General features: G+C 41.6%; 1 protein-coding gene across 3 annotated transcripts in view; it reads left to right on the top strand.

The window, feature by feature from the left end:
* The window catches only part of nkain4 (sodium/potassium transporting ATPase interacting 4), a 54,078-nt gene that overhangs the window by 7,241 nt on the left and 32,588 nt on the right, over positions 1–14,249 (top strand). For all 3 annotated transcript variants that reach the window (XM_082520241.1, XM_082520242.1, XM_082520243.1), the window contains 2 exons: positions 12,391–12,528; positions 13,644–13,724. In XM_082520241.1, coding sequence (XP_082376367.1) covers positions 12,391–12,528; positions 13,644–13,724 — 219 coding nt within the window. The remainder of the gene's footprint in view (positions 1–12,390; positions 12,529–13,643; positions 13,725–14,249) is intronic.

The raw sequence follows: 14,249 nt of genomic DNA, 5'->3' as shown, positions 1-14,249 counted from the left end.
CTCTGTTGATTGCTATTCCTGAACAACCCTCATCCACAGAAGAGCAGTTTCTGACAGGTCATGCCTGACCTGAGCTGGAAAGTTGATTAAACAACAGCTTACAATGAGACACCAAGACAAGGTGACTCCGTAATAAATTCACAGTCACATCGCTGACTTCTGGAGCTCCAATGTGTCATCATCTCACCTTAGAGCTTAATGTAACCTGGGTACTCGGGGATGGGAAGCACTGCTTGAATCTGTAATGAATGTCTTTAGCATGTATCCTTTGTGGAAAGACAATAAGGCTCTGCGCGATCTTCTTTCCCTCTTTTTGTATCCTCCACCCCTCTACCCACCCTGTTTTCTTTTCTCCCCCTGCTGGGATCGCGGGCAGGTTGGAATATGTTTGCATTATTGATTACCATCTAATTTATCAGTGGGGCAACAGTCACTGGAGATTTGGAAGACATACAGATAGAAAGAGGGAGAGAAGCAGGGAGTCAAAAGAGGGGCGGTTGTGGTAGTTCAACCTCTCACCCTAGACCAATTATGAGCATGACCCTCGAGACCTGAGATCTCTACATTTCACTTTCCCCTTCCCCTCTCTTTCATTTTCTTTCATTCTCCGGCCCTCTTTCTGGTGCGCTGTTACCAGGGAAACCTTTACTTATACAATAAGATGCTGAGGAGCCTGCAGGTAATGAAAGCCAGCTTGTCAAAAGGAAGCTTGGTAATGTATGATGCAAATCTGAGTTAGCATGCTGAGAAGGGAGATGAGTGTTAGTAGACAACCTCTGGGCGTTAGACTGCAACGATGATGGCTCACATCCTTTTGTCAGGGCAGCTGTCACTCTAAAGATAACCTTACTTACATGCAGTATGTATCCTCTAACCGTGCCGCAAAAATGTCTGAAATCCAACATTCGAATCAGTATGACCCACCTGGTTTGTTCACAAACTTTATCTGAGAGCAAGAATCAGCTGATCTCAAGCCAACCGTCAGCCGATGGCTTGTCTGATAGCCTTCAACCGACAAAGCCTAACATATTACAGGGAATATTACTTTAAATTGCCTACCGCTGCTTCTGCAAGCCGCTTTGCAGTCCACCTCAATCTCCTCTTCATGCTGTTGTGTCACCAGTTACTGATGCTTTCTCAGTTTTTTTTTTTTTAATGGGTCAGTGTTGCGTGTCCCCACATGTGAAGATGAGGAGGTCCCAGTACATACCCATGCTACCAGTGCAGATGGCAATAACAGCCTTCTTTTGAATATAGTAGCCCTGACTGGAGCGGGCATGGTTATGCATTGGTTAGCACTGTTGCCTCATAAGAAGGTCCTGGGTCAAGACCAGACTGAGGCTTTTCTGTGTCTGCAGTGGTTCTCTCTGGGTACTCCGGCTTCCTCATAGTTCCAAAACACCCATGCATGATTCTGAATTGACTGTAGGTGTGAGTTTCTGTGACCCTAACCCTCCAGGGTGTACCTCTCACCCTGTGACAGCTGTCTTAGTCCTCCACCCGCAACCCTGATTCGGACTAAAAAAAAAAGAATGGTCCTGACTGGAATGTGTTTATAATATACCTCTGTCCGTGATGAGATGTTTAACAGATTAAAGCAGCTAGGTGATGACCTTCACCGTCACGATATTGCTCATGGATGTGAGTTTATAATAATATGAGTGTTTGTCAAAAAACCCATCTCCTTTGTCCCTTGTTGCCCTTTTTACAACTATTTGCAATTTTAATGTCTTCAATTTACTAGACCATTAATTATGTTCTTAGAGAGAAAGCCGTGGACTGGGAAAATGTGACCGTGCACATATGCCCATCCATGCAGAGGCTTGTGCCAGTGTGCCTGTGTGTGTGTGTGTGTGTTCCTTCCACATCAATGATATTGCAATATTAAGCTATAATGGAGATAGAACTAGAACTATTTGCAAGCCCATTTCTCTCTTTCCATTCCAGTGGTTCCAGTGGTGTCATTTGTTATAGTGTGGCATCGAATAAATTGCTTGGGGAGCACCACAGCTGGGATGACTATCTTGACAGATCATACTCAATTGAATGGCTGCAATGCATATTCATCCCACTCAAATTCCCCCCCACAGTTTTTGGCAGCCTGTCCTTGTTTTACAAGCAGCTGATGACTTCACGGATGTTTTTGCTCTAATTGTGTTTTGTGATCAAATGGTCGGACAGCACGGATGCACGCAGCGTAACTTCCTCTACGGTGGATGAAAGATTACGAGTGATGGTATTATGATGAAAAGAGCAACATTACTGACTCAATTATGGAAAGCAGAGCTGGAGGGTGCAAACTGCTGACAGCTGTTTGCTGTTCTTGACTGCATATTTTTGATGAGAATTTCCTCTGTCGCTGCTAAATTGCCTACTTGTTAACTGGGGCGAAACCTAAACAGCTCTTTGTTAAATCTGGGACATGATGAAGCAGAAGAGCGGAGACGATTGGCTGGTTTAAGCTGCTCCCATTCTTAACTTTTTCTACCATCCCATCTATGGTTGATGTGTTTGGGTTTTAATCACCACTTTATTCTTGTAGTGCTTTTCTTCTATCATCTCCCTAGAAGATGTTGTTACTTTATATTTTTTGCACATGAACCTTTTTTTTAACGTGACCTGATATAATTTATTTCTTTTGGAGATGAAGTAAGATTCAGTCTGCTGTCATTTTTTTCAAGAAAAGCACACATACCCACTAAACTTACATTAAACCTCTGGTCTGAGGCTAAACTCATAAGAGCTGCTACATTTACCTGAAAGATGATGCAGTAAAGTCTCGTTTAACCTTCAATAACGTGAGCATTACTGTCCCTGATTAGCTTAAAAATGTTATCTGAAGGAGGAGAAAGAGGAAGAGATATTGAGCAAGACAGCCATTTACCAGAAACGAGAAGGCTTTCTGGTGTCACAGTGTACACATTTGGGTTATTTCTCAGTGTTAATCACCGAGTCAGCTTCATGACGAACATGTGCTAATTCCTCTCAGTGCTGGCCAATTTTTTCCAGGTGTATTATTCCATTCTCTAAGACTGCATGCATTAAAGGTTAACTATAAAAATATTACCTTACTTGTAACTAAAGATTTGCCAAGAACCTTTGGATGGGCTCAGTACATTTCCACCACGGGGACCAAGGTCTTAGTTAAGTTCTGAGGAAATTATTTTTAGGAATGTCCTGAATACTGTTTCTTTAGGCTCTGGGGCTTCAGTAGTAATCACCATGAAATTTCCAAAGATTAGGTAGGTGATTTTAACATTGCAGCTTCACATTCCTGCCCACTTCAAAACCAGAGAAGCCAAGAGAAATAAAGGTATGCAGAAAACTGATCTTCCATCCCTATTGATGATAGTCTCTCACAGTTGTTGCTTTTTCGTTGAGACAGTATGTCTTGTATGTCTGCTGCGCAAACACTGATTTAAATACATTATAGATTGACTGCTGTCTCATCAAAATCATGTTTAACGTCCATCTAAAAGATTTCTGAGAGTGGATGTAATAATTTTTAAGCAAAGTACAGCAAACTCAAAATAAAAGAAGTACAGGGTGAAGAAACTTCGTAGCAGATGGAGAAATGGAAGTGGGACAACTTTTACCCGTAATGAGGTCAGTGGACAGACAGGCTAAGAACTCTGAGTCTCAGCGTGAACGTATGCTATGAAGTAAGCTTGATTCACTTGAACTGATTAAGCTCAATTACCTGAGCTGGTTGTTGCCTCCAGTCCAGAAGATGTTTAAAACCTGATCCTAAAGCAAACACATGAGAGAGCGAGCACAACAACACAGGGCAGAATCCAAAAAGTTTAAAGTGGTTTGTCACAGTTCAGAGAGAGAGTTAGTTCAAAGCGCTGGCTTTTGTCACGTTTCTTTCAGGAGGGGCAGATTTACGTGCTCCCAGTAGCACTGACAGATTAGCATGTTATTAGTAGTAGGAACACTTACGGTTTTACATATTTCATCTTAAATAAGGTTGATTATTTTTTATATACTTGAAATAGCTTCTTCTTCTTCAAAAAAGAGATGCCCCGAGCACCTCTCTTCCCCTCTCTTTAGCACTGCCACTTAAGCAATTGATATTTAAAGGCACTAGCTTCTCTGTGTTTCATTGTGCAGGCCATATTTCAAACAGTGAAGAAGAAAGTGGCTTATGAAGGCACCCTACCTCTTAATCCCTGTCTCAGCTCTGCTAGACTAGGCACGACCAAGGGCTATCTATCTGTCCAACTCTCCATGTGCCCAATCAAAGCCACACACGCATACACACCACCACCACCACACACATACTGAGATTGGCACCATTAGTTACACTGCTACACAAGGACCAGGCAGCCACCAGAGTATAATAACTTTACCCAGGCAAGAGGTGAAAAATTGGATTGTAGAAAGTTTTTGAGAAGTACTTTAGTGCCTGCTGGGAGTCACAGAATAAAAGACAAGTCAGAGCAAAAAAAGAAAAGATATGACAGCCAGCCTCTGATTCATGGTTTGTCCCTGTTACTGTCCTGCTCCTTATTTAGTCTCAGAGTAAAGCATTTTAGTAGTTACCTCTAGTAACAGCAGTTTGGTCGCACTTCATTTAAGCACGGTGTCTTCTTGGAATCACTGAGGTTCATTTGCATATTGACACACAGACCCAAGATGATGTTCGTTTGACTCTAAACCTGGTCTGTTTCGTTTGTTATTCAGGACTGAGTGAACCTGTGAAAAACGTGTTTAAGGATTGTCCTAATCCACATGGAAAGGGTGATTTCCTGTTTCTCTGATCCACCTGTCTCTCAGTTCTTCCAGAAATTCACAAGAAAAAAAAAAAATACATGAAAATGACATTTCGGATAAAATGTGCAGCAGAAAAGTTTTCTAATTTGCTGTCTCGTCCAGACCCCTTAGACTAGTATCCCCTCAGGGGTATTTCAATACCCAAATTGGCAACCCCTTTAACGGGGCCATGCAGGAACTCATATTTCAGTTATTAGGTGTGGAAAAGTCAAAAAATTAGAAGAGACAAGCATGAATCTGGACTAGATTTTTTTAATAGTCTGCCATGCTTTGCGCTGACTTTGTCTCTATTCCCAGTAACTTCCAGCAGGCAGGATAGTGCCAGTTAGAGGGCAAGACACACGTGAAACATTAGTGCCTGTTTGAATATTACATACAAATTGGCCCTGTGAGTCTCATTTTATCTGGCTTGCTCTCACTGAGTCGTGTGTTTTTATGCAAGTAAAATCAACCATTAAAGCCAATGAGATAAGAAAACGGGAGATGGCCGAATAAGTAGGAGTTGTCTTTAATTTACCCCTCATATCTCCTGGCTCGCCTCAGTGTTGTCCTTCAGCCTGACAGTGTGAGTCAGAGTTATACGCTTGAACACAGAGGAGTCTGACTCATGCAGCCTAAAGTCATAAAGAATGGACACACGTACACGCACACACACACACCTATCCTGATGACACATCTAGTAACATGTTATTAGAGGACATTTCACTGAGGACAAAAAGAAAGAGAAACACTGATGTGATCTCTGGTATCTGCAGGCTAAGGTGGGAAGCTGTGGAAATGAGAGGGTCAGCAGTCACCTCTATCTTCTAGCTCGGGGTGGAAATCACACCTAACACCTCACCAGAAATCTGCCCTACTTTCTGGATATCTCGAACTCACGGCAACACGGTTTGAGTTAATAATCATAAACAACTGCCAAGACGGCGCGACACATGTTTCGGTCTCTGTCTGAAACCCCGGTTGGATGCGCAGTCAAAGCACGCTGCCTATCATTCATTTCAGCCACTTATCTTGAGCACACATACGCGTCTTAATTAGCTCTCAAACGATGCAGATCAAACGTTTTTTTTCTCCCTCAGACAGGTTCACTCTGATCCCCCACATCACTCTTATGTGTGGCTTGCTTCCTTCTTTCCTTCTGTTGTGGCACATTTAAAAGGTGGCGGTGATTGAAATGTCTTTTGGATTTGATATTCACTAGTTTCATATTGGAGAAAATGGGGTCTATAATGTCGGGCTGTGTTCTTTATTGCTCTGTTTGTGTTTGCTCATGTATGCAGACCTCTAGAGACTGAGTATATTTACCAGCTAAGTGAGAGAAGCAGCAGCACTGAGGTCTGTGTTCCTAATTTGGTATTGCATGGCCATGTAATTGACAGCTTTAAATAGATATTAAAAAGCAGAGAAGAGAGAGAACTCAGAATGGACAGTAGTAGAAGTGTGAGGAGTGCTTGTTGCATCCTGCTGCCGTACCCATCCCATAATTGGCAGTTATTTATAGTGGGAGGAGTGGTATGTGTGGCCAACATGCTTCTCCACATATACACACCCAAAACCAAAATGCACACTAAGAGTTTCCGTCACCCAAGAGGGAGTCATTTGTGCTTGCGAGAGGTCAGTGGGAGGCTTTTACGGGCCGTTATGTAGCCGGCTCAATATTCCTGGAAGAGCATTGGTATCTTTTGATCAAATTCCACCCCACTCTCCAGTAACCCACTCCCTTTGAATTGTGGGCTAATTGTGCTATATAGCTTTTGTGTAAGTGTGTGTGTGTTTGGGGGTGGGCAAAGGCCTTTCTATCCTTGATTGATTGTTGTCATCTTGGTGTATTATTGAGTTAGCAGCTTGCGTGATAGGGCAACTGCAGCTTCTCAGAGGAGAGGACACATACCAACGCGCACACACCCACACATGCCTCATGCCTATATGATCTTTAATTCAATGACTGGTGGAAATAATTCAGGGAAAAGGTCTATGGCTGTGTGTAATAAATACATCATGGGATCTGAATTATGTTTGTTGGATGGATGGTTTTTATGCTTATTAACTAGACTTCTGTCCCAAGCCGCGACAGCAGTCCATGTCAGATAACATATGTGCTGAGGACAGTGTGTGTGTGTGTGTGTGTGTGTGTGTGTGTATTTTTACATTAGTAAGCAATATTAAAAAAAAAAAATCAGTGTCAGGATAAGAATTATTAGGAAACAGTTTAGCATTTTGGCTGGCGCCACATTGCAAAATGGATGTCACGGACAACAGATGGCCATGCGGTAAAGCACACTCTGCTTTCTTGTCTATTTCACTCTAAATGAAACTGTATTTTACATCATGAACATCACATTACGCTAAATAAGGCAAGAGACTGAAAGCTTTAATGCGTGTTTACTGAGGTTATAAATTACATCAGCAGTGAGGTATTTTTTCCATGGACTTCTATATAATCAGACTTCCTTCTGAATCCAAAGGAGTTGACCTCTGTTACTCATTAGAAAAAAATGCAGCGTTAAGGCAATTTCTGTTTGGTGCTGCTTCTGAAACCCAAATGTAACATCCATCTTCTATACGTAAAAGATAAGTACACCAGTTCAGTTCTAAGGTTTTAGTATTAGGACACAATAAAAAAAAAATCAACCGGTCTTAAAATCAGGTAAATACAGCGTCAGATGAACAATAAAACCTGACAAACAATTTAACAAAACCTAAACCACAACGCAGAAGCAGTGGGTGAAAAACTTCTCGCTGATTCCTGAGGAATTAAGAGGGTAAGTAGCAGCCAGATGCTGCTATTTAAATGCACTTGATTCAGTGATCATCAGCAAGCCCGAGCGTCTCTATAGAAGCAGAAGTTTTGAGATTTTGCTTGTTTGGAGCATTCGACTGTCTGTTAACATGATACCAAGGAGAAAAGACATCAGTAATGATCTTAGAGATGCAATTGCTGCTGCCCGTCAATCTAGGAAGCGTTAACAGGCCATTTCCAGACAATTTCAAGTCCATCATTTTACAGAGAGAAAGGAGTGTGTATGTCAGCAAATTCACCCAAAGATCAGAGTGTGCAACACTGCACGCTGTGCGACCCAACAGCAACAATTCTGACTCTACAGACCTCAGTTAGCATGTGAAATGTTGACGGTTATGACAGTATAATTAGAAAAATACTGACCAAATATGCTTTGTTTAGAAGGAGAAAGCCTCTTGTCTCTAAAGAGAATATGGCTTAGGTTTACAAAGTTTAATGTGAACAAACAACAAAACATTTGAAACAATGTCCTTTGGATAGTCAAAACCAAAGTGGAGATGTTTGCCATAATACGCATCACCACATCTGGAAAAGCAAACAGCACATCAGGATTCAGGCTTGTTTGGCAGCCACAGTCATTGAGTTGATCATGAACTCTTCTGTTTACCATTTGTTTGACAGCTAAAGCAGCAGGATAATTATGCAAACCAAAGGGTTTGCAAATCTACAACAGACTGGCTGTAAAAGAAAAGATTTAAGGTGTTGCAATGGCCACATTCAAAGTCCAGACCTCAACTTGACTGAAGTGCTGTAGGAGCTTAAGAGAGCTGTGCAGAAATAAATGCCTGCAAACCTGAACTGAAGCCACGTTTTAAAGAATTGTGGGCCAATATTCATCCACAGCGACGTGAGAGACTGATAAAGTCATACAGGAACAGCAGCTTATTGCTACTAAAGGTGGTTCGCCAAGCTGCTGAATCATAGGGTGTACTTTTTCCTCACTGCTTCTGCATTTTGCGTAGCTTAAAAAATGACACACAGCCATTTATCATGTGTTGTTGTTCATCTTATGTCTAATTTAAACCTGGTTTTGTTGTGTTTTTATTTTACGTTGTTATGCATAAAACCTTAGAACTGAAAGATGGTAGACTTGACTGCAGTCTGTGTTCTCTAAACCGACAGACACGCTAAGTTTTAATGAAGAAAATATCTAAAATTACCTCGTGACTTTTCCTCATTCTTTTAGCCTTTTCAGAAATTGTGCCAAGCACACGCAGATAAGACCCCGGGGCTATTTTCACTTATCTAGCCAAAGAGAATAAAAGCTGGTTAATAGAATTTGATCTCTTTTTTTTTCTTCCACCAGGATTAGCGCACAACATTTTGGGGGAGCTGTATCATCTGTTCTTCCCGTTATTTCTTTTCTTCTCCACCCCACCCACATTTCACTCCCCCACTTAGATAATTATTTTGAGATCAAGGGTGCTCGGGGAGTTCGGAGTAACATATAACTAGATGAAAAATATGAGAAGTCAATTTGTTCTTATTTCAGATTTTCTTGCAACAGTAATAAAGCTCAGTTTTAACCTCAGGGAGAATCCTGGCAAAAAAAATATAGCGCAAGTAACCGAGAGCAAAACAAATATAAAGTGAATACTGGATAAACAGACCAAAGCAAAAAGTTTTGCAATCTTAACTTCCTCTCAACTGAAAGGACAAGAGAAATGGGAGAAAAAAGAAAAAAAAAAAGTATAACAAAATGTCAGGCTTTCCCTGTGGAGCTGAGGAAGGCTGACAGGGAGATGGGATATACCTCACACCACCATACAATGGGCTAATATACAGGGTATCATTAGGCAGGAAAGGAGTGCAAGATACTTCAAAGTGCAGCTCCTTCAATACTCCTGCATGTGATTGGCTGCAGGACTTTGTGTTCATCGGCCTGGAGCACAAGCCTGGATAACTAGAGCTGATATCCATCCTGCCACATGAGAAGTACAGCGCATTAATTCATTTAACCATTACACAATCAATTATGGATTTAAAAAAGCTGCTTTTTAGAAAGTCATCTGTATCAACTTCAAGAGCCTGTTTTAAAAAGCTCCTTTAAAACCACAAACAGTACATGTTTGCTTGTCTTCCATTAAGTTTATTATTAAAATTTAAAATTTATTATTGATCGGCCTGAGGTATCGCATTAAAATCATTGATCAGGCTTAAAACTGGGTCTCTTTCATGTTTGATTGTAGCCAGTGTGATGCAGGAGTAGCACTTGATTCTTATTAACCTTCTCTTATGTCTTCACAAAATAGGGAGGGATTAATTCAGATATTTATCCAGACGTGCATATAAAAGTCATAGCTGAATTATAACTCCAATAATGGGGTCTGGGTCAAGCCGGCAAACACTTCAAACAAATTAACTGCAGCCTATAGCTGCATCTAATTTTTGCTGAAGTCCTCATGCATCAGTTTTATTTAGCTCTCTAACCGTGACCCAGAGCTGGCCAGAAGATCTATGACTCCTGATTTTATTCATTCCCTCCAGGCTTTCTCAATTCTGGGGATAGACAGAAGTTATCAGGAGAGTTGGGGGGGCTCAGTCGTCTTGCATTAGCATATGTTGTTTGTGATTTTTTTTCCCCCTTTATCCTTTCCCATCTCTCTGAGTTTATACCATGTATTTCAAATTCAAATTCAAATTTTATTTGTCACACACACACAACCATAAGCAGTATGACATGGGGGTGAAATGCTTGTAGCTGTACAATGCCCGACCATTAAATGACAGAAAAAAAGTTTTACAATATTTACAATTTACAGTTTACTACAGAATTTACAAATTAACTTAGGAATTTACAGTAAAGAATGTGCAAATAGCAGAAGAGATTATAAAGATTATAAAGATTATAAATTATAGGAATTATAGGATTATAGGAAATGTGTGGTGGTGCGTGTGTGAGAGTCCAGTCTTATAGTGACGTGTGTGGGAGAGTCCAGTCCTACACCTGGTTCAGGGCCCGAATAGCCTGGGGGAAGAAGCTCCTCCTCATTCTCTCTGTTTTGGCCTTAAGGGAGCGGAAGCGCTTCCCAGACCTCAACAGTGAGAAGAGTCCATTGTTGGGATGGGAGAGGTCCATCATAATCTTCCTAGCTTTGGACTTACACCGCTTGGTGTAGATGGACAGCAGGTCAGGGAGCTCTGATTGAATAATGCGTTCGGCTGAGCGCACCACTCTTTGCAGATCTCGTCTGTCTTGCTTGGTGCTGTTCCCAAACCAGGTGCAGATGTTTGCCGTCAGGACGCTCTCGATGGTGCAGGAGTAGAAGTTCTTGAGCACCTTCAGTGGCAGATGGAAGTCTCTAAGTCTTCTGAGGAAGAAGACTTAGAGACTTAGACCCCAGCATTTGCCCGATCTGTCTCAGTTTTCCAGCCATCTTTTCTTGTCTGTTGTCTTATTTTCATGTGCATGAAAAGTGCAGTTCGTGGGGATGTTCGTTGACTTTGGCATGGTAAGGCTTGATGCAGTTCACTCACCTCTCCCTTTTGTCACTTCACACCCTGCCTGTGGACTTATTCCCCTCGTTCATTTTTAATTATCACTCAGTGTTTGATCTTCTCCCTCCCCTCCCTGTCACAATGTCTCATTGAGTTTCTAGTAACATTTCCATTACATCAAGGAGCGCAGCCACCGTGGTGTATGGAGTGTGGTGTGTGTGTGTGCTTGATGGGTTCTTCCTATCTTTGAGGCAGCAACAAGATTTCTCCCTCTCTCATCCATCTTCAAGCGCTTGGCTGTAAATGACATGTCAGCACCCAACGAAACACATCATTGGTTGAGACACACACACACACACACACACACACACACACACACACACACACACACACACACACATTGGGAATGGAGTGGAATTGGATTGGCAATGGAATTTTAATTAAGCGGTTTGCACCCTCTCCCTGTATTTTCCAGCAAATGGCATGCTAATTGCGTTGATGCAAATAGGGCCTGCTACTCTTGAAAGTTCAGCTTGCTTTGTTTTGTGTTTTTTTTTTTTTTTCATGTCACAAAATACTGCACAGAAAGATTGGAGCTACAAAGAAAGGTGAAAGAGACTGATGTCCTCTTCAAACAAAAAAGAAGAAATAAAGCAAAAACCAAAGACATCATACTAGAACAAATCTTTATTTAAACGTAACTAGCCTTAAAACATTATTGATGCAGGACTAAGAATGATTACTGTACTGGGAAAACTGTGGAATTTCTCTTCTTTTTTTAAAAATTGTAGATGGTTTTACTTTTCTTGTGCATGTGAATATTCGTTGTTGTTTGTAAGCACGTAAGCTCACTGCAGTGGTATTATTAAGGAAGGCCCACACCTCCCATAAAGATCCCAGAGCATTCTCTTTCCTGGCAGGCATTGGCAGAAAGGTTGGAAATAGTGATCTAGTCCATGGCTCAGCAGGGGCTGAATCAATAAATCTGTCATTGTTTATTTTATAAAACTTCTGCCCCCCCACCACCACCACCACCCCACCCTGGGTGCTTCCATCGTTTGAGGCTAAACTCTCAAGCTGTTCATGTCAAGTGGCTCAGTGTCTCCTTTGAGGGAGACACATGTTGTCTTCAATAAACCAAGAGCAGCACAGGCTTGTAGTGTTTATCTTGATTCTTTATTATTATTAATTATTGCCCGTTGGTGTTTTCCAGATTTAAGTAATCAGGTTTCATTTCTTGCAGTTCCCTGCAGCCTCGAGAAAGACAGTTTTCTTCCATTGCATGTTAACCTGACTTTCTTCTTCTTCTTCTTCTTCTTCTTCTTCTTCTTCTTCTTCTTCTTCTTCTTCTTCTTCTTCTTCTCCTCACCCTTTAGGTGTTGGCTTTAGAAAGACAGATCTTTGACTTCCTTGGTTACCAGTGGGCCCCCATCCTCGCCAACTTCTTCCACATCATCATCGTTATCCTCGGCCTCTTTGGCACTATCCAGTACCGGCCACGCTACATTGTAGTGGTGAGTGCACATAAATAAATCACATTTGTCTTGCAGTTCAGTTGAAACTCTGTACAGTCTCTCACATAATCCTATTTTTTGTGGGGGTTTTGCATCACTTTGCGTCTGCTCTCTGTCTGTGCATGTACCATACCTCGGACATGTTGTTGCTTTTCAGTTGTGCTGCACTCTTTTGTGCATTGTGCGACACCCTTAAATCACTCTAATCCCTTGGTAATTAGGCCTAATTAAAGGGGGTGGGATCTTGAGGGGGTGGTGGGCCACTAAGGAGCTCATCAGATTTATACACGGCTTCAAGTTTGGGGACAGAGAAGGTCGTTCTTTAAAGCGCAGTGGAATGCATATGCAGCTTGTTCATTACTTTGCCAGAAAGCACCACTACAAGGCTTTATAAATGCACTTTTACGCACGTCGGTTTTTATTTGACAACGTAACGTTCATCTAAGGCATTAAAAGCCTGTTCTGAGCAGCATTAGTGGAAGCACAGATGGCGATGTTAATGACAGGAAAAGACTGGAGGAGTGTGCAACAGATACAGAGAACAGAATAAATAAAGAGAGGCAGGGGAGGATAGATTGAAGCCACGCAGGATAAAATGAAGACACAGAGGAAGCAGGAATTGAAGGGAGGGGAGGAAGGAGGAAAAGTTTCAGCCATTGTCTATTGTCAGATGGAAAATGGAAGAGTGCAAGCTAAGGGGTTCCAAGATCTAACACGAACATTTTTACAGGGGCGCTGATTTGCCCTTTACTCTTTCGCTGACATTTTAAATACACAGTTCATCATGAGTCAGAGGATTTGACAATCTTCACTGTGATGAGTCTGTCAGTGAATACCGCTCAGTAGCACTCTATAGCTGTCAACAGTTGGCTGTCTAAGCGTACAATTTTAGAAGTGGTTTAGTTTTGAGCTTCACTCAGCTCTTAAAAACCTGCAGCCCCCTTAGGGCTTAGATAGACTTGCTGAACTTACTGGCATCATGAAGAAAAAAAAGAGGTCTTCCATATATATTTGTGTGTGTATAGTGTCTGCATGTGTATAGAGCTATGTAGGTTTGAAAGCCCAGTGGCCACAACCTTTTCTTTGTTTACTAACAGTTTTTTATTCCCCTCCAGTACACGGTATGGGCCGCGATCTGGGTAGCCTGGAACGTCTTCATCATCTGTTTTTACCTGGAAGTAGGAGGCCTGTCCAAGGTGAGAATGTCAAAATTCCAGCCTAGCTGTTTTCTCAGGATCTTCCTTCATGTGTCTTCGTCCCATTGAAGCGTTACTGTTTGTGCCTGAGATAAATGTTTGTTATGTATGTGCACATGCAGGTGGATGGAAACATTCCCACTTTTTTTAATTAATTATTAAAAAATGTGACTTGTAAGATGTACCCCTAATACTTTCTGAGTACTAAATAAAAGAGTAACATAGTAGCCAAACCTGGTCAGTGAGCCAGCTAGCAACGAAATTATGAGAGAGAAAGGGCCAGGAATATACATTCAAAATGCGAGTGATGGTGTTGTTTGAAATCCATTGTAGCACTGATGATAAACCAAAAATAAAAATCACAAGTTAACTTGCCAGATATATTTATATAACTGACCCATAGAATATGGGTAAAACGCCCATGCGCAGTGCCTTTGTTTTCATATGCACATGGCGGAAAAAAAGCATGGCGGCGACAGAGAATGTGAAGGGCAAAAGCGGATCGTTGAATGAAACAGATGAACC

This window comes from Aulonocara stuartgranti (genome assembly GCF_965226115.1).
Source record: "Aulonocara stuartgranti genome assembly, chromosome: 20".
NCBI lineage: Eukaryota > Metazoa > Chordata > Actinopteri > Cichliformes > Cichlidae > Aulonocara > Aulonocara stuartgranti.
This window is presented reverse-complemented; position numbering and strand designations above follow the sequence as displayed.